At 32.5% G+C, this 19,651-nt stretch overlaps 2 protein-coding genes across 4 annotated transcripts; both read right to left on the bottom strand.

Annotated features, from left to right (window-relative positions):
- Positions 4,454 to 6,214, bottom strand: LOC105161836 (transcription factor MYBS3). The gene is made up of 3 exons (XM_011079660.2): positions 5,626 to 6,214; positions 5,032 to 5,228; positions 4,454 to 4,927 (listed from the first exon to the last, which is right to left on the bottom strand). Exons 1-3 carry the CDS (start codon positions 5,936 to 5,938, stop codon positions 4,616 to 4,618), a joined length of 822 nt encoding a protein of 273 aa, XP_011077962.1. The 5' UTR covers positions 5,939 to 6,214; the 3' UTR covers positions 4,454 to 4,615.
- LOC105161835 lies at positions 9,468 to 16,583 on the bottom strand. Of its 3 annotated transcripts, none has more exons than XM_011079657.2 (8): positions 16,319 to 16,583; positions 14,099 to 14,130; positions 13,112 to 13,426; positions 12,653 to 12,743; positions 12,190 to 12,350; positions 10,946 to 10,973; positions 10,631 to 10,739; positions 9,468 to 9,797 (listed from the first exon to the last, which is right to left on the bottom strand). In XM_011079657.2, the coding sequence occupies exons 3-8, from the start codon at positions 13,334 to 13,336 to the stop codon at positions 9,716 to 9,718; spliced, it is 696 nt and encodes a 231-aa protein (XP_011077959.1). In that variant the 5' UTR covers positions 13,337 to 13,426; positions 14,099 to 14,130; positions 16,319 to 16,583; the 3' UTR covers positions 9,468 to 9,715. The 3 variants fall into 3 exon arrangements, with proteins under 3 accessions (XP_011077959.1, XP_011077960.1, XP_011077961.1); XM_011079658.2 differs by having other exon boundaries at positions 14,110 to 14,130; XM_011079659.2 differs by lacking the exon at positions 14,099 to 14,130.

The following is a 19,651-nucleotide window of genomic DNA, read 5'->3' as shown; positions in this document are numbered from 1 at the left end:
ACACACACACTCACCACTTTATACACCCAAGTTGATAACATGAAACTTTTCCACCATTTGTCCCATTCAATTTGGATTGAATTTTCTATTTTAATCTTATCGCACTTTCTATTCTTAAACATATATATGTATATATATTATGCGTATAAAAATTACATCATACATTTATTTAAAAAAAGCTTTTATACGAGTGATACATATGTCTTAAATAAAATAAAAAATGCAGCAAAATTCGAATAAAAATATATTTATTACGTAGTAATTTCTAAAAATAGGGATAATTACTTATACGTTTTTTTATTTGTAGTTTACTTATACAAACCATTCATATTTTTTACGTAATTATAGAAACTACCCTTACCAGCAAAAAAATAAAAGTAGTTTGTGTAATGATGTTGATATTTTTGGAATGCATGTGTAATTTTTTTTAAAAAAATAGGTGTAGTTTATATAAATGATATTGATATTTTTTATGAATACATGTATATAATTTTTTTAAAAAAATAATTTATATAAATAGATCGTAGATCAAGAATTGCGATTGTAGTTATCCCTATATATAACCTTCCAAGAAATAGTAATGAGGTTTGCGCCCACATTTCTTTTGGGAGGCTGTTGGGGTTGGTTGAGTGTCTCTATATTTCGAAAGTTGTCCTTAGATATGGACCCTTTCCAGCAGATTTCATATAGCTTTGTCCTATTTTCTGAAAAGTGAACATAATTTTGCAATATTAGGACCATTGGTGGATACTTGGGATCCCTGTCCACAATTAGGACCACTTCCAATGTCCCATAGTCTTCAAGTGTTAAATGTGTTTGAATCGCCATCTAAAAATTCACTATTTTATAGGAGAAAACTACAAAATAATTATATTTTGCGTTCTTTGCATTTATTATTATTATTATTATTATTATTTAAAATTCCTCGTATTGAGATTTTTGATTGCTGTAACACAACCTTTCAATTTTCCAGTGGATGTTGTCCTTACTCAGCTCTCTGTCTTAATGCAGTTGCCGTGCCGAGAAATAATTAAAATTGTAAAAGATTAAACTTAACGGGGAGAAATTGTAAAATATTTAAAATTAAAGGGGTCAAAATGATAATATTGTTTCATTCCTCAAATGAATGCACACTGAAATGTAATCATTTAAGTAGTAAAATAATATTCGGAACTCAAAACTATTTAGGTGCAGTATGAAAGTATATTTTTAAATTATGTAAATTTATTTTTAGAATTGATACACTGTGGATTGCGTTTAAGTAGCATAAGGTTTTTATATTATTTCAAGAATAACATTATTTTTAGGATAATAATATTACTCCATCAATATAAAAATTAGGGTCAATTACACTTAAACCCCTCTAAAAATGTAAAATTATAGTTTTAAAATTAACTCACACCCCCTCCAATATTCACGGTTTACACCCGACTCCCTTTTCTTAGTGTTTGGACAAAATATACTAACAGTTAGCATAAAATTATATCAATTTTCAAGTTTACCATTCTTTTAGTATTCTCATGTAATAATTTATTTTTATTAGCGATAGTATTTGTCCAAATCAGAGGAAGAATTTTCGGAGGAGATGTAAGTGAAATTTTAAAACTTTTTTGGGACAAAATGTAATTTTATATTTTTAAATGGGGTCTAAGTATAATAAACCCTAAAAATTATTCAAGACTATAGATTTAATTTGTTTTAGCAAAGCTTGCTGAAATAGTATCCATGTATATATTTATTGAATAAAAAGTTAATTTTTTTACGAATTTCTTAGAAGTAAGCTGTCCAACTATTAATTTCATCTAAAAAGTTTAGAGTTCTAAAATTACTTAACTATTTAAATGGTTATATTCTAAACTAAAACTTTTGAGTTATTAACATAGAGATATTAGGGGTATGAAAAAAATATCACAATTTAATCTTTATAATTTTATTTTATAAAATTCGTTGAACTAAATTGCTACACTTTACAATATTATTATTATTTTTTTCAGATAAGGGTGCAACTGAAATATTTACCCAAGTAGAGGTGGATAAAGTTAGATTTACCCAAGTTTCAATCTTTTAGGATAATTACATCACCCTCTCACCTTAGGATTTGGTACAACTATATACAATTTTTTTATGGTTTTAGAAAATTGTACTTAGTATTTTTAATATTCACAAGATTTACTAATATTAGCAAAAAAAAAAATTTTGAATGACAATTTATATTTATCTCTCTATTGACTTATTACTGACGTATTATAGGTTAAATAAATCTATCATGTCCAAACTATCTTTACAAGGGTGAAGATATACTTCAGTATATGCATTAGCACGTGAAAAGATGTATAAGAGTAGTTTGAGAAAAAATGATTTGTTTGAATTGTAATAAGTCCGTAATAAATCAACTGGGGGGTAAATAGGGATTTTCATTCAACTTTTTTTGCTAATATCAGAAAATTTCGTAAATTTTAATTAACGACGGGGATTTATTTGTTGGAAGGGAACAAACGGAGATACTAGATGTAATTTTTCAAATTATTGGAGGTGTATATATAATGACACTAGACCCAGAAGAGTGATGTGTAATTATCCCTATTTTGTCTTCACCATATGTATCCTCCTCTCACATTAGAGATAAAACTAATTCCGTTCGCGTGGGAATAATTGAATTAAACCCATTCCAAAAAGTATGATCTAAAATCTCGGACCTTACCTATTAACAAAAATGTCTTTAGTTCAATTTACTTATCACTGAACCAACAACATGTCGGTACCCAAAGTTGAATCCAAAAAATAGGTTGGTGTAAAATTGAATGGACAATAAAAGTAATTAAATGAAATAGGGTTTTAGGTAGATTTTCACCAATATTCCTCCACATGTTCCAAATTAAAGAACTCTCTTCTAGCATCCTCTGTGGTCCTATTCCAAATGGTCCCTCTTACACGTCTCACATAAATCATTCTCGATTCCAATTCGAATATGTACGGACTCGTTAGGATTATTTGATTATATTTAAATTTGTAGTTCAAGTAAAATCATACAACTCGGAGAGATTATAAATTAATATCCATCATAATAAAATGTTTGTTAATATGGTGCATATAATACTAATAAATATTATTGTTAAGTGTTATTTTTGCCACAAAATTTATAATACGACAACAAAAATACGAAAAAATAAAATAAAATATTTATAATATGCGCAACTTTCATACATTTTCCTAGTAAATATAGGAAATGAGGGATCGATTTTTCTTATTATAACCTTAGCCGGTGCTCCACAAATTTAAGAAAACGAATCTCAAACTTGGCAATAGTAGGTAACACATGCGGCGAAATTACGTTCTTAATTTCAGGGATTCAACACTTTTAGTCTTCTATTTTAGGAGATTTTTAAAATGGTTCAAAATTGAAAAAACTCAACATATTTAGTCCTATATTTTATAAAATTTTTAAATAGTTCCAAAATTGAAAAAAGTCCACACATATAGTCCAATAGAACCCATAAAGTATAAGACTAAATGTGTCGAATGTTTTCAATTTTGAGATCATTTTGAAAACCCATAAATATGTCAAATTTTTTCAATTTTGGAACCGTTTTGAAAATTCCATAAAATAGAAATTCCCTATTCTATGATACTATAAAAGTATAATGTTGCCAAACACAGCAGACAAAATCCTCTCTTCCAACTTGGCTTATGCATCATATATATCATACAGTTAAGGATTGAGAAGCAGCCATGGAACTAAGATTGATTCAGGACCCCATGCCATGTTGCATGGTGTCAAGAAAGCCATATATACATGCCGACCCTTCTCTATTTATCTGCCATCTGCCAGATATATATATGTGTATATAGCATATGACTAGGTAGGTCCACTACATATATACGATTAATTAATCGACTTTGGTCCTATGTGCTTTTCATGGATGAATGTACTCTTTTGTTTTCTTTCCCAGTGACAAACAACATTAGAATCCCACTGTCCGAATTCAGTTAACGGGGCATCAACTAAATTATGCAAGATTTCTGCTTCAAGACAAATTTGTAATACCACCCTTTGATTTCCATATCTCTACTGTTTTCTTTATCCAAGTTCAATAATTTCTAGCCTTAGAATTTCTTTTTCCCTGATTGATATGTGTGTATATATATATATATATACACATACTCTGTCCTTTTTATAAGAATTATTTAAAAACTAAGGTTTATTTTTAATCACGTTACTTGAAAATTTATAGGGTACTGCGGAAAGAACTTTTTAAAGTACCAAAAATGTTTTGTTCAAGTGGTAAGGTTGAGGGCTCACACCGGAACGGTTGTTCTAGTTTGTTGTTTCTTTATTTTATTAGCACGAGTTCTTTAATCTAAAATTACTGATGTATATATCCAATAATCTCTCTACTTATACATCAAAATAGTGAAATCAACACTGGTGTACGTAATGTACTTATAACTCAAATTAACAACTGATCAAAAGTTGTATAAGACAATAATTTCCGGCGACATTTTAGTGAAGAAATTAATTAAGACAAGTTGTGTAAGAATTCAGAAACCACATTGCGGTACTGTTGATCACATGATACAAGTAAGTAGTTCTTGGTTTCGATCAGCAAAAAGAAGATCAGGTAACACTAATTATAGGGCCGATTAGGAGGGAAGTTGATGAGGATTCATTTTGGGGCATTGATCTTGGAGCTGAAAGTGTGAGCTCCAACTCAGGGCCTTGATGATCACTTGAAGAATCGAAACTCGTCGTCGTTGTAGAAGGCAGCTCATGGGAGTTGAGAGGTTCATAAGCCCAGATGAAGTTCTGTTGTGAAGCCATCTGAAAATTTTCACCGTGAGATTTCCTGTCTTCTTCAAATGTATTTAGGTCTATTTGAGGTTGTTGTCCGGCAGTTTCTGCTTTCGAACTAGCAGCGTTAGCACCGACCTGTCGGACAGGCAGCCAAGAAAGGTAATTAGAACCTATCCAGGTGGTCTAATTAAGGTACGACGGAACTTACAGGAATATTAATCAATTAATGATGATGTTACCATGTCGAAGAGGCTAGAACGCCGCCTCTTCTTGTTGAGGGTGGCCTGTCGGAGAAAATACTTCAGTGCATGGCTAGCAACTTGTGTTGGAGTCCTTGAAGTAACAAAGTTTCTTGAAATGCCCCTCCAGTCTCCTTTCCCTAGCTTCTCTAGTCCTATTAGGAATACGCGATGTTCCTCTTCCGTCCACGGAACTCCTAATCATGTCCATCCACATGAAAATTAATCAAATTCTGATAAGATTAGATACAGTGATTATTGTTGTGGAACAGGCCAGTGAAAACCACTGCCACCAATTCATACACAAGTGTTAGTTTCTCAAAGATGAAGGCTTTGTAAGAACTAGAGATATCATAGAAACATTAATTACCACAAGAAGCAAAAAATACGGAAAATTCTATCACTGTCACTCTTTCGGAACTGTCCACCAGTAACATTAATTGCAGTTGTTATGCGATTAGTTCAGGTCTGTTGAAAGCTCTGTCTTTCTAGTTTAATTTCTATAAAGAAAGAAGCCTACATATATATATATATATACATATAGTTTTCTTGTCATATTGTGTGTTTGATTTAACAATCAGGGAATCAACATACCTTTCTTTCTGTCGAGGGCTGGGGGTAAGGGGCCATCGGAGAGATAACCTATGGAATTAGAGTTGTCGTTGATGGAAAGTCGGGACGAAGACGATGTGGAGGAGGACGAGGGTGGTGTGGAGATGGACAAGGAGTCGAGGCTGAAGCTTTTCTTGATTGGAATAATGTTGAGTGAAGAGGAAGAGGAGACAATATCAAGCTGTACGCCGAACAGTCTCACTCCGCTGCCAGTGTTAGAAGGCGCCCTGCAGGAAGCGTTGCAAGTTCTTGAATTGTGGCCTATGTTCCCACAATGCGAGCACTTTCTGCCCATTTTCACTTCCACCACACCACTCTAAGTATGCTTCTTTACCAAGCACTGATGACGCTCATACAAGTTACTACATGCACTCTGTTCTCACTCTGTGTGTGTGTGTGAGTGCTTGTCTGAAGAGAGAGAGAGAGAGAGGAGAAAGAGAGAGTTGGTAAGACGAGTGATGTATAGAGTGAGTGGATTTTGTGAAAATGTTTGCACACCAAGTGTAGATGATGATTAAATGGATATTGTTTTTTGATGGATATTTTTCCAACTTGGTTATCATACTCAAGATAGCAATAACTCTCTCTCTCTCTCTATATATATATATATAACACAGACATATAGAGAGAAAGAAAAGAAAAAACTACGACATATAAACGGGATGGAAACGAATCGGTAAATCTAAACTATTATATGACAAGTATAATATTATATGATTGATGTCCAATTCAAGTCAAGTGATCAATTATATACAAGTATATTATATTTATTCAATTAAATTTAATTTGAATAAAAATTATCCGACACGAAAGATTTTCAGACAACTATTTATAGATATGTATGGATTACTTATTTTAGTGGGGGTGAAAGATGGACCCTTGACAGCCTGCCTTCTTTACTGTAAAAGCCAAACAATATTGCATTATCCCCATATAACTTAATTCATTACCATGATAATGTAGTTTGAAGAATTTAAGGTCAGACATTTCATGTAGATAAAAATGATGAGGTTTTGTTCTTTGATTATAGTACACTACTAGAGAGAGATGTTGACAAATTCATGGACAAAGAATACTGTCCAAAATGTATAGTGTAAGTGTCTAGAGAAGGTTGCATATATATATATATATGTATGCATGATGAATATTAATTAATTATTATAAGTTGTAAAGTTTGGAAACCTACATGGATTATATGATCAGATGTGTTACCTATATATAAACAAATGAAGCTTTGCCAAAAGTCAATTAAATCATGTCTGTCAAATTAATCAAGACCAAAGATATATCAATGGTGGGAAGATAGATTTTTTGGGTCTTTATAAATTTCAGTCTCCTTGCTTACGAGAATCTTGAAATTAATCTCATAATTTTAATAAATTCTTATTTTTATTCCTACCAACATTTGTTTAGGAAATTGACAGAAATAACTATGTGCATAGTCATGTGATTTTTTCCTTAATTCTGAAAAAATAACGACCACGTATTTACATGTGGGTTTTTCCGCCAAATTTCTAAAGAAAATTGATAGAAGAACTTAAAATAAGATTTTTTGCAAGTTATGGGACTACTTTTGAGAATTATATAAGTAATGGGATCGAAATTGTACTGAGTTTAAAAATGAGAAATCCAATTTGCACTACAAATGGTGGACGTCGACCTCACACAAGAAGAATATGTTATCAAGGATAAATTATACTTTTGGTCCCTATACTTTGCCGTGTTGAGCAACACGGTCGTGTTCTCCAACTCTATTGATTTTAATCTATTTTAACAAGTGGACAAAAAACATAATAATTTGTAAAGATTATAAATCAAAATCGTACTTGAAAAAAAAAAAAAAAACAGAGACCAAAATTGGTTTAGCGGCAAAGTATGGAGACCAAAAGTGCAATTTACTCTTATGAAGAGGATCAAGATTGAATTAGAAACCTGACGTTGATCAGTGGGTTTTATTGCATTTTACTCCTCTAGAAATAGTAAGATGCACAAAATATCACTAAAACCAAGCTAAGGGGGTGTTGGCCTAAACTTATTAAAGGATGTTAGTCTATGTTTGGAAGGAAGAATTGGACTTGAGGAATGGATTTGTAGGAAGGATTTGAAATGATTTCATCTAAATGAAATTAAAATTCGTCAATATATAACAAAATATAATTCAAAATAGGAATTCGAAAATCTGAATAGCTTTGCAGCATTGAATTACCCAAACAAATTGATGGATTTGAAATATTTAGTTTCAAATTAAAATAAAACGTTATAAACTCATGCATTTTTATGTGATACTTTTAGAACTTATAACATGTCAAATCTTACTTTAAAAATGAGTTCTCCAAGTATTTGGATAAAATGAAACGATCGATGGAACTTGTAAGATATTAGTAATTATAAATTTGAAAAGATTTTTAAATAACGTAAGAGCTCCTTACTTCTCTTAAAAAAGTTTATAAACTCCCAATATATTGTTTTTAGAATTTGTAATATTTTTTATTAAGAAATTATCAAACACTTTATAAAATGTTATAAGCTGTCAAAATGAGGATGTAAGCTTCCCCCAAGTATTGAACTGTGTAGGAGCAGCACATCAATTATTACCAAGAAAAGAGATTCCCATCTCCTGATTAAGCAAACAATTAAAAATTAAACTACGTACGTAGACTGATGAGATATTTATAAAGTTTAATTGTGATTAATTAATGTGGAGATTAGCTTAAGCAAGTGGCTTTTTTGTCGTAATTAGTGATGAGTGCTTAATTATTTTAAGATGATGAGATTAAGTGCAGATAAGTTAGACACAGCTTAAAATAAGCAGTTTGATATGTGGAATGGGAAAAGCAGCTCCATTTCCTCACTGTCACTGCATATTTTGGATTATTAATTGGAATGTTGTGTTGTGGATTAATATAAACAAAAACGTTCTTTTCCTAACTTCTTACGACTTTTGCATTTAGTGCGCAACTTTTACTTTAAGGATAGCATACATCTGTCAGATACGTGATTAATTAAACAATCATTAGTGATTCAGAAAAGGGTAGGCTTTGCAAGTTGAGATAATGTACGATGATATATACATATGTGCAAGAAGATAGATATATAAATATATATTTCGTTCTATAATTTAGGGAACTGGCAGTTTTGATCTAAAAAAATAGCAGATTTGGTTCAATTTGTGTTGAATAATATCGATTTCGCTGAGAAAAGAGTTGTCGTCACATGCAAAACATGTGATTTTTTCTAGTAGAATTGGAATAGAAGAACTATTTCTTTCAAATTATTGTTTGCTATAGCAAGATTATAATTCAGGTGGACCAAAAGTGTCACGTCATCGTAGTTACAGATCAAAAAATACAGTTTTACCATAAATATACGTACATACTAATAGAACATTGTGCATATGCATGCCAAACTAAGTACTTATGTGAGAAGACAATTCTTTGCACAAAATTGACTTAGTATATGTATACATGTACGTCTATCAGTATGTACATAACATTGTACTTCCATGTTATGTCAATGTCTCAACGTCTTCCCTGGATTAGAACAGACATGTCATATCAAATAAAGAAGAAAGAAAATCGTCCAGTATTCGATCAACTCTGGTAGAATGTGACTACAAACTTGTCATTTGGATAGTAGTTGAGATTCAAATTAAATATTATGGGTTCACATGATGTCTGAAAAGGGACACGCTACGTTGGTTACCCGTCCGTCTCTTAACTTCCGCGTGTTTGAGAAGAGGATGGACATCGAATAAAAATGTCCAAATTATCCTCAATTCTTTTGTCGTGCCAACATAATATTTTCAGGTTTGCTTTTTGTCGGGAGTGTGATGATTTACTTGCCTGTTGAGGCAATTACTAAACAATACACTTGAAAATACAAACAGCTAAACAACCATATATACAGACCACCCAGAAATATTTACAGAACCAAAAACTTGAAACGAATTCAAATGTGTCATACGAACAGATGCAATATATATTAGACAACCTTGTAAACTTCACATAGTTTGGCCTCACCTAAAGAACAGCTAAACCCAATCACCAGGTCCTTCCTAAGTCACTGCTGTGGCTCAGAAAAGCTTTGAGATAACATGACACGATGTCCAGAATGCTGCAGATGCAGCCCTAAAAAGGGCAGGATTCTGATAAATTCTGTTCCACACAGCACAAAACCAATGTAACTACGAAGATGGGCTCAATTAAGCAAATATGGAACAAGTATCTAGACGGCTTGAGAGAATACATAAAGGACATTGTTAAAGATGCATTAGACAATATCATAATATCACAAATTGAAGAATGTTGGACTCACAAGTCCTAAATTTCAGATTTTTTTTTCTATTTATTTGATTTTGTTGTAGTTGTCTCATAGGAATTCAAGAATTCTTTAAGTGAATAGGCAGCATTTAACACGCTTACTCCTACTACCCTTTCTGGGAACAGGAAAATGTCTGATTCCATTGGTAGTAGTGAGCAGGAAATCCCGTAGATCTGGTTTTGGCTTTAGCAATTATACGTGCTAATTAGAGGAGAAACCATGAGGGAAAAGAACTTCTCAAAATCAGGCCATGCCAAGAAACAAAAATAAATTGCCACATGCTTTGAGAGCTAACAAAAGGGGGAAAACGGAAGGAAACAAATAGCTTGCTGTGTCAGTATGAATGAAATATATCAAACACCTTATCCAGGATGGGAGTTAGAGGCAAGAGTTTACAATCGACAACAATCTTGTCCATATAAAACACAGGTTTTGGTCTTTGTTATTCACACGATCAGAAGATAACCCTTATTGGTTTGTCAATGCAATTTTTCAATAAGGCTAATTTTTAAACTCTGATGTTTCGACCTGTAGCTTAACCCTGTCTGATCGCTTCATAATAAACTTTAACATTAAGAAAGGCAGTAATTGCATTCGACGTAATATTTTAGCCAACTATAGAGAAACAAACTTGCTATAAAGTGTGAATTTGCTTAAGATAGCTCACCCAACGGCTGTAGCTCCCCAGGATGCTACATTGTAAATTACTTTGCTTCCATCCCATGCCTTCCGAAGCTTGCCCTTCTTCTTTTTCACTGAGAATGTCTTGCTCAGAGCTGAAAGAATGTTCAGAATAATTTAGACCCCCCATGTTCTATCTGAGATTATTACACCCAGTGATTGTCATAAGTCAGGAACTCATCAGGTAGGTTAGAAATGGTAAAATGAGCAAACTAATGAGATTTTTCTTCTGTTCAATTGTCAGGATATGATAAAAGTTGTAAAGAGGTAACTGCAAAAGAAGAAAAACAGTTGGACCCACCTGCTTGAAGTTGGTTAGGTGTCAACTCCTGAAAAACAAATGAACAGAAACCTCAATGAAAGAAGATAGAAGGATATATATCCAAATAGGTCATTCTTTGTCTAGGACAGGAAAAGAATTTGGAAGGAGTAAACTATGAACATACAACTAGCTAGATTAGGGGCTCATTATGCATTTCGAGAACTACACACATGTCCTTATAATTTGTATCAGAAAGCTGTTAGACTAGTTGCAGATATTCCAATAAGCTCGTGGGATTAAGGTTGGTCTTCAAACTTTATAACACATGGACTTACTTCTTAGTTTGGTTGAGGGAATGTCCTTCCAAACCTTGAATACCATAAACACTCATTGGCAATGCAATCTATACCAAACCTACAATAAACCTAGTTGTGACAGACTTCTTACAGTTTCCAGAACTAATTAGGTATCAGCAATTAGTAGTTCGATATTACAAGCTTATCGTAGTAAACTATGAAGGATCTTTCTATGATATATTTTTATGAAACAATAGATGTATTATATCATCATTGGTGGTGCCTAAACCAAATTCTGTAACATCAGTTCATTAAGCATGTCCAATTTGCCTGACCCGTGCAGGCTAATAGTACAGATAAATATCCTAAACACACAAAACAGACGAGTAGTGAATCCAACCGTTACGTGTAGTAATCCTTAATCAAATTAAGCTACACTAGACCTTGTCCACATTTTTGTGGTCAGCTGTCAGTAAGGGGCTTTAAGCAAGCATTAACCGCAAGAATGACAAGCTTGACAGTCACAAAAAATATATATATATATAAAAAGGTGAACCAGTACAACCGTTAGAAAGAAGATGTCAATTGGCTTCACTAGATTCCGCGCTTTGAATTCAATAGTTAAAATCATAACCAAGAGCAAGTCTCTAGTATAAAACTAAAATCCCTTTATGAAGGGGTGCAAGTTCCAGGTTGGGTTTCTGACTATCTTATAGTGGAGCGACAAAAATATAAGGCCCACAGAATCTCAAACATATTCATGAAGTTGGAAGTCAGATAATTTTCAAACCAATAGTCATAACAAAAGGATTATATTACATGAATCAGACAATGACAGCATACATAGGACATAATTTTATTTGGCTGCAGTGATAACTGAAACTAAATATTAATGGAAACAAGTTTAGCAAGTATGTACCAGGTAAAATAATTACAATGTCCTAAAGCTTCGATTCAAAGGCAAGCAAGCTGGAAATTCATCCTTACCTTAGTTTGTTTAAGGGACAAAAGATACGCAGCCATGAAGGATGCTATACCATCCATTATATCTTCTTGCCCAACTAACACATAATCTTCTGGGTCTAACTCCACATTTCCACCTTCCCAAAGATCATTTTCGCTGACCATGTCCCAGGAACTGCCTTCCTCTGTATCCTTGGAACGTTAGAAACAATGGTGACAGTAACAATTATATTTGTTAAGAGAATGACGAGTAAGTTTTCAATCTTTTCCCGGGACATCACAATATCAATTCATCGTAAAAGGGTCTTATTGAATCTATTGGAGGCAAAATGAAATGGACAACAATAATATATTAATTTTGGGAACCCAAATACTAAATTTGTGTTTAATGCCTTAAGAGAAAAAGTTTTGTCCTCCACATGGCTTAACTTTCAAGAAGAGACAAATGTTATTAGGTTCTAAAGGTACCAGTGATCTAAAGTCATACCAGCTATGTTTTCTGGAAAAGTTGCCCGGGCGTTTTCTAGTTTCTTGAGGAAATCAGCACATTCAACTCTAGATTTCAAAAGGTCGTAAAACTGCAATAGACAAAACAAATGAGATTTAGAATGTGCAATCTGCTTAAAATCTTCATTGCCTCACTCATGGGAAAAGCAATGACAAATAATTGTCACTAAAGCAGTCAACAGTCCCAGAGATTTAACTGTGAATTTAGAGCTCAAATTGATGCATGTTTCAATTAGGAGCCTATTTGGCCCAATTATTGAACCCTATTCCCAGTAAACCAATCCATGGGTTCACATGTTAGCAAACAGAAAAAAGAAGTATATGTGTGGAAGCATTTAGACATATCATTAAACAATGCAAAGATCCTACACACACACCAAAAAAGAAAAAAGGAAAAAAAAATAATAAAATCCATAAGTTAGTGAGAAGAAACCTTCACCTCCGTTGTGTCAGTTTCACAACTGGCAGGGGGAGAGGAGGTGTCGCCAGAGTCTTGGGGGACATCGGATTCACCATCAACATCATCGTCATCATCATCATCAACATCGCAGCCAGAGGCAAGCTGTTGGAGGGCCAACTGACATTGCTGGAGCATGGCCTCTAATGTTTTCCTCTTTATCCGAACCCTATCCTTCTGGGCATCCACCAGCTCTGCTGACTCCATTAATTTCTAATAATTCCTTTTATCTACAGAGAGATACCAGCCAATCCCTCTTCTTCAATAGAATTCAAAGATTTTGTGGGTTCATGAAGTCTGTGACAGAGTGTTTGTTGCTTAGAATTTAAAATGACTTCAAAATTTAATTCCAATAAATCACATTCTAATGTCTGGTTGCATAATAAAACTAATTTGAAAACGTTAAGAATTCTAAGTACTCTGTTCTGTTAGATATAAAACTTTTACTAAGTTTACTATACTTAGAAATTCCACCTGGTCCCCCACCCTGAAAGGAAGGCAGGAAAAGGAAAACCAATCACATGACCACCCACCCATTCTTCTATATCACCTCCGCTCCCTATTCACACCCACAGTCTCCCCAAACTTTACCAGTAAAGATAGCATCAAACATTACATGGAAAAGATCACACTACGACATGGAGCATAAATTTATGCAAAATAAAAACCAAAGATCAAACCTATAAATTTGTCTGAAAAGCCAAGAGATCCATAACTCCAAAAAGCATAAATTGGCTTGACTAAAGAAATAACAAGAATAGCTAAATCGAGACACACACAACACATACAGGAGAGGAACAGCATACACACACACAAAACTAGCATACACAAAAGGAAACAACTAACACAGGGTTGTTAGATAACAATGGTCTGTTCCTCTCACGGATCATTGGGAAAATTAAGTTCAAGGCCACAAAAAAAAAAAAAAAAAAGAACCTGGATATTAGTGAAGCAATAATCAAAATCTACCTGGGAAGTACCTTTATTTGCTTTCACCCGAACTGCAAAAAATAAAGAGACATGTAAATGGCAATGAACCACAAACTTCTGGAACAAGGTGTACAGTTCTTCTGACACATCGATAGGACAAGCGTGATTTTAAGAAAGTCCAACTGTTTGAAGTCAGTATTTGATTAAACCCTTTCGCTTAATAAGTAGCCAGCCAATTATAAGATAGCCCACTCATGTCTTTATTTCTAATATTATTATTCATGAAGTTGATCACAAAAGAAAAGGATATGGTTGTAAACAGCATAAATTTTAATTAGGATTTATTGCTTATTACGGAAAATTCTCATATAAGTAACATTTTTTTTGCTCACTGAAGTTCAATGTATTGCAGTGATGGTTCTCATTCAGTGGAAACAGGAAGATGTTTCACACATTGTAAAATAAACCAATACACCAAACAACCAAGCGTAAAACTTAAGTTATGTTCATCCACTGCATTCAACTTAAAGACCAGTAAATCACATCATGTCACATCTAAATTCAAATATAATTCTGATTATCTGCGCAACAAAAAAGAAACAGGATAGCCCTGTTGAACTGCAAGATGTAGCACTAGTCTTCTGAATTAAGACATCTTCAATAGATTTCCAAGGGTCCTTATATCGGCCACAAAAATTGCCTCCACCTATTGCCACTCCAGCACTCTAGTCACACTCTACCAAATTGGGAGTGGGAGTCTGGTTATGAAGCTTTAACAGTTCTAGTGTCATGCTTTAAGAATCAAGAAATCGGATTTATTGGATTGCTCAAAAAACTTAACCTTTTGGCAATAGGAAAATGTCAGCTCACCTAGATTAGGATTCTCATGTATCTTCTATTAGCGTTTTACAAATTGGGCTTGCCGTTCTTTATTTAACTGGACTACTTCATGCCTAAATTTAAAAATAATCTTGAACTGGGATTGTCATGTTCAATTCTGTAGGATTGCATTTCTTTGACCTATAAAGCAAGCTTATTCAATACAAATTATATAGCTCATTTTAGTTATTATTTAATATTGGTATACTAAGCCACTTTTGCTCTTCATCTTTTGAAAATCTTAATGCTTTTGCCCTCCTGCTCCAACCCACTTTCAGTATAAGAAGGTTACTTATTGCACTCCAGTTCTCACTTAGCCACAGTAGATGCTTATAAGTTATCAAAGTGATTAAGTGTCAGAATAAAGCAAAAAGATGCCTTCAAATTAAAACAAAAATCTAAATTCTAAATGATTTCAAAACGAAACTTGAGATTACTAAGTCAAAAAAACCATCTAATGAAAGGATTAAGAGCTATAAACGCAACACGACAAATCACTGGACAACTAAATTTTAGGTAAAAATCCTTGCCACTTCGACAACAACTGCAAAAAAGACAGTCTCCACTAGGAATGCAAGGTTAGGTGAAGGAAAAGGCCGCTTTTGCAGTTACGCTGACCTTGCGCATGCCAACTTAGGCATGCATTGTTCTTACTCCCACCCGCCAAATATCTCTTTTATCACAGGTGACGTTCAATAATTGGTTAACATTTAAGGATGACTCTCCGCAATTCCAGTAAAATTCAAATGCAGCGCCATATCTGCCATTGCTGCATAACAACCATTTCCAGACCAATCTTGATACCCAAAACAATGCACTTTGGATATCATTCACCACATCTCCGCACCCACACAACACACTAGCTATAAGCCTATAGCAACCAAACCAAACCAGAGAAAACAAACCTAAACCCTTTAAAGATTCTCAAAGCTTTTTAGTAACATCCACCCAAGAAAAACCCAGCAACTGGAACTGAAATTTAGGCCACGAACTTCATCAAGCAGTTGGAGGGGCAATAGTAACTGAGTCTAGTTCACGACATGCTTTATAACTGGTATCATGATTATCACTCTGATTCCTGGTTTTGATGAGGTGGATTTAGAGCGTTTGACCATGCGATAAAGCCTTTATTCATCATAAGCTTGAGAAGGTAAAACAAGGTAAATTCTATAGCATGAAAAAAGATCAGACGTGAGTAAACTTTAAAATTTAGGTTTCGTAACACCAATTTCACAATCTGAAGCTTGCAAAGGAAAATTCAAAATCTCAACTTTATACAGAAACAAAGTCAAGCTAATAAGCATTATTCAGATCAAATTTTATATAATACTAAAAATATGAAAACTGAAAACAAGAATTGGCGAAAGGAAAAAAAATTACCCGTTGGTGGAGCACAGAAACACCGCTACCGCCGGCGGCGATGCCGGACTCTTCCTTGAGGTGATTTGCTACAAAAGGTTTTGAGAGGATCGGGCTTCGGGTCATAGGAAGAGAAACGTGTGTGAATTCTCTCCTCTTGAATTCCCAATATCGGGCTGGGCTGGGCTGGGCTTGAAGCCCGGAATTGTGAACTAGGCTCTTCGGTTTTATCAATGAATTCCAATTGACCTTTGCCTCAAAATGAGATGCAAAGCAAAGAGAGTAGAGATGGAATTGCGCCCAATTGGCTCTCATATTTATTTTCTTTGCGTAAACTACGATTCCATACCACATCTATTATAATTATAAATATTTTTTTATTATTTAAAAAATTATAAATATATTTTTTTAATTATAATTATCTAATAAATATTTTTTTATATTAAATTAACATAAATAATATTTATTAGACGATCATTAATTTAAAGAATATTTATAATTTTTCAACAATAAAAAATATTTATAATTACAATAAATTTCAAAAAAAAATTATTATAGTTTATCCTGTTTTAAATTAAGAAAATATAATAATAATAATAATAATAATAGTAAAATATTTCTTTTAATTCTCAGAATTTTTTTAAGATGTTTAAGAAAATATAAAACTTTATATCGTGATTTTAATATAATAGCAATGATAGTCTAAATTTCCAGACGTATTTAATAAAAAATAATATGTATATGAATCACATGTGATGAAGTAAACCCTCTAGTACTTCTTGTTGGTTTGCTTCGGATGTCTTATGGTCCCCCTCCTCCCACCTCATTTCTAAGCGCTTAGAAAGCGATAATGGTATATTGTTTGAATTTGTGTTTTTGAGTGTTTTATTTTAGTATTTTGAAGATAAAGAGAGAAAAATAAAAATAGGGTGGGTGTATTCTTGCTTTATCAAGCCCACAAGTTGTTTTCATTATTTCATTGAATTTGTATGCGTTTCTTGCCTAAATTACTTGTCCTTTTTATAATTCCGCTATTTTTCTTTAATTTGTATTCTTTCTCCACATTGTACTATCCTGTAAGGTCTTACATGATAGTTTTATCTGCATCGTCATGTTTATTAAAGAACGTCGTATTTTGATCCGGAACCTTTTATTTTACCCTCTTTTTCATTAGTTTATCATTTCAAAACTATCAAAAAAATATTTACCTAAAAATTCTAAGAGCGTTGTAGGTCAAATCTTGTCAACACTCCCTGCCACGATGATACATCAACCACGAACATGTTCCAGTATAAATACAGGGATACGAGAAATATAAGAGGTGAAGAATATAGTAGAGCTTAAATACATTCACTGAAAATATATAATTTTATTTAGATTAAAAAAAAGAGTACAGTGATATACAATATGTGTAAATAATATGAAGACATTTAGTTTGTGATAATATACACCAAAAGTATTAAACTAACACAATGTATGGAATACATCGAGACATAAATTTTTCTTCGATCAAATTTGTGATATATTTATGTATATTGCTCTACCACATACTCATCTTTGTAAGCGTCGATGCATGTATAATACATTTACCTTATGATAATTAAATTATTAAAAAAATATAAAAATATTTTGATGATTTATTTATTATTGTCTTATCATTTGAACTGTGGATTTGGCTAGAGAAGTAAAAGGGGTAAGGAAGGCGAGTAAAAACTAGTCGTGAAAATTGTCTATAAAATGTGAAAATAAAATTTATACATAAAAAGACGACCTTTAAAATACCTTTTTAATTCAGAATACTTGTTCAAGAATATTATAAACATGAGGATGAAAATGAAAAATACCCGATAAAAAACACATCTGACAGACGAAAATGAAAAATGGATTTGAGGGACTAAATAAGATAATCTTCTACATATTACAATTTACTTATTTAAATTGTATTTTTCCTTGAAGAATAATTTCCTTTTTCATGCTTTTTGCACTTTGTAAGTCAGTTTTGAATTTAAATTTCTTATTTCGTTAATAAAACTTCCTTGGCCCCAATAACTTGTGTAAATATGACAAAAAGTCACAAATTTATATGTAAATATCGCCTACTATAATTATTATTATTGTACTTTAGTAATTAAATAAAAATATTACAATAAGAAAAAAAAAGTTCATGCATGTAAAATAAATAATAGGATAAGTAATATAGTTGGTTTTTAATATTTGCATTTAGAATAATTTTAGTTCTTAAGTTCATTTCTTTAACATTTGTAAACTTTAATTTTTGTCTTAGTATGGTCCCTCTAACCATTTTTCGACAAAAATATTATTAAAATATTGTCATGTGACTGGCACATGACTTAGTCGTCGTGCAACTTCATCATTTTTTATTTCTTCTAAAAAAATATATAAAAAAAAATAAGTATCGCGAGACCGTATTATGAGAAACGGGCGTGTTTCTCACAAACTACACTCAACCTCCAAATTAGAGTTACACATCCAGGTCATGTTATACAGTACCATCGTGTGTTATTAATATGGAACTTGATAGTATGAACAGACAAGAACACACTCAGATCATACTCGCCTTTAAGACCGTATTTTCATCCTAGAGTCACGTTACTAGAATCTTTCTTGTATCGTAATTTTACAAAGTTAGCTATTTAAGTGATGGATTCGGACATTTCTAGGGGAGGGGGTAGTTTAGCTTAAATAGGTTCATTTAATAATGTCACACATATATCATTTACTATGACGGCTAGTTCATATATCACACATACATAGTACAACATATGCATTTTTATCATTTCATTACATAGTCACACCATAAATTTTTAACTTTATCTCAATGTATTGTTGCCACCAAATGAGCCATTTTTAGATAAGGGCCAACATGCAGCAATTTGGGCAAAAAGCTACAACATTTTTTCCCTTAAAAAATGGAGTACTTTGATAATATTGCAAACTTAAAGGATTAAAATGATAAAAATAAATTTAAATTAACTATTTTACCCTTAAAAAGATAAAGATTTAATATGAGAGAAATATTAAAGTTCATGGATGCTAACATAAAGAAAGAAACTTAAGAGGGAACTAAAGTGATTTTAAACACAAATTTAAGAGACCAATTATAATATCACCCTAAGTAATTGTTAATCCAAAATATCCTTTTTCATTAACAATTCAATTTGAGAAATAAGAAAAACTAAAACAATCCAATAAAAAGCGAAAAGATCTCCCATGCACTTTTTTTTTTTCGAATATAATATATTATATTATTTAATACATCGGTAATTTTAAATTAAAAACTATTTAAATGAAACAAAAAGAAGGTACTACTACAAAAATAGAAAAATATCTACA

This window comes from Sesamum indicum, linkage group LG5, assembly GCF_000512975.1.
Source record: "Sesamum indicum cultivar Zhongzhi No. 13 linkage group LG5, S_indicum_v1.0, whole genome shotgun sequence".
Lineage (NCBI taxonomy): Eukaryota > Viridiplantae > Streptophyta > Magnoliopsida > Lamiales > Pedaliaceae > Sesamum > Sesamum indicum.
This window is presented reverse-complemented; position numbering and strand designations above follow the sequence as displayed.

Coding starts and splice junctions, on each gene's coding strand:
- LOC105161836 (XM_011079660.2), bottom strand. CDS start 5,938: ATGGGCAGAAAGTGCTCGCATTGTGGGAACATAGGCCACAATTCAAGA. Junction 5,229..5,625: donor AGCCCTCGACAGAAAGAAAG/GTATGTTGATTC, acceptor GGACATGATTAG/GAGTTCCGTGGACGGAAGAG. Junction 4,928..5,031: donor GTTCTAGCCTCTTCGACATG/GTAACATCATCA, acceptor CCTGTCCGACAG/GTCGGTGCTAACGCTGCTAG.
- LOC105161835 (XM_011079657.2), bottom strand. CDS start 13,336: ATGGAGTCAGCAGAGCTGGTGGATGCCCAGAAGGATAGGGTTCGGATA. Junction 10,974..12,189: donor TGTCCCTTAAACAAACTAAG/GTAAGGATGAAT, acceptor TTTGTTTTTCAG/GAGTTGACACCTAACCAACT. Junction 9,798..10,630: donor TGGGGAGCTACAGCCGTTGG/GTGAGCTATCTT, acceptor TGTGTGGAACAG/AATTTATCAGAATCCTGCCC.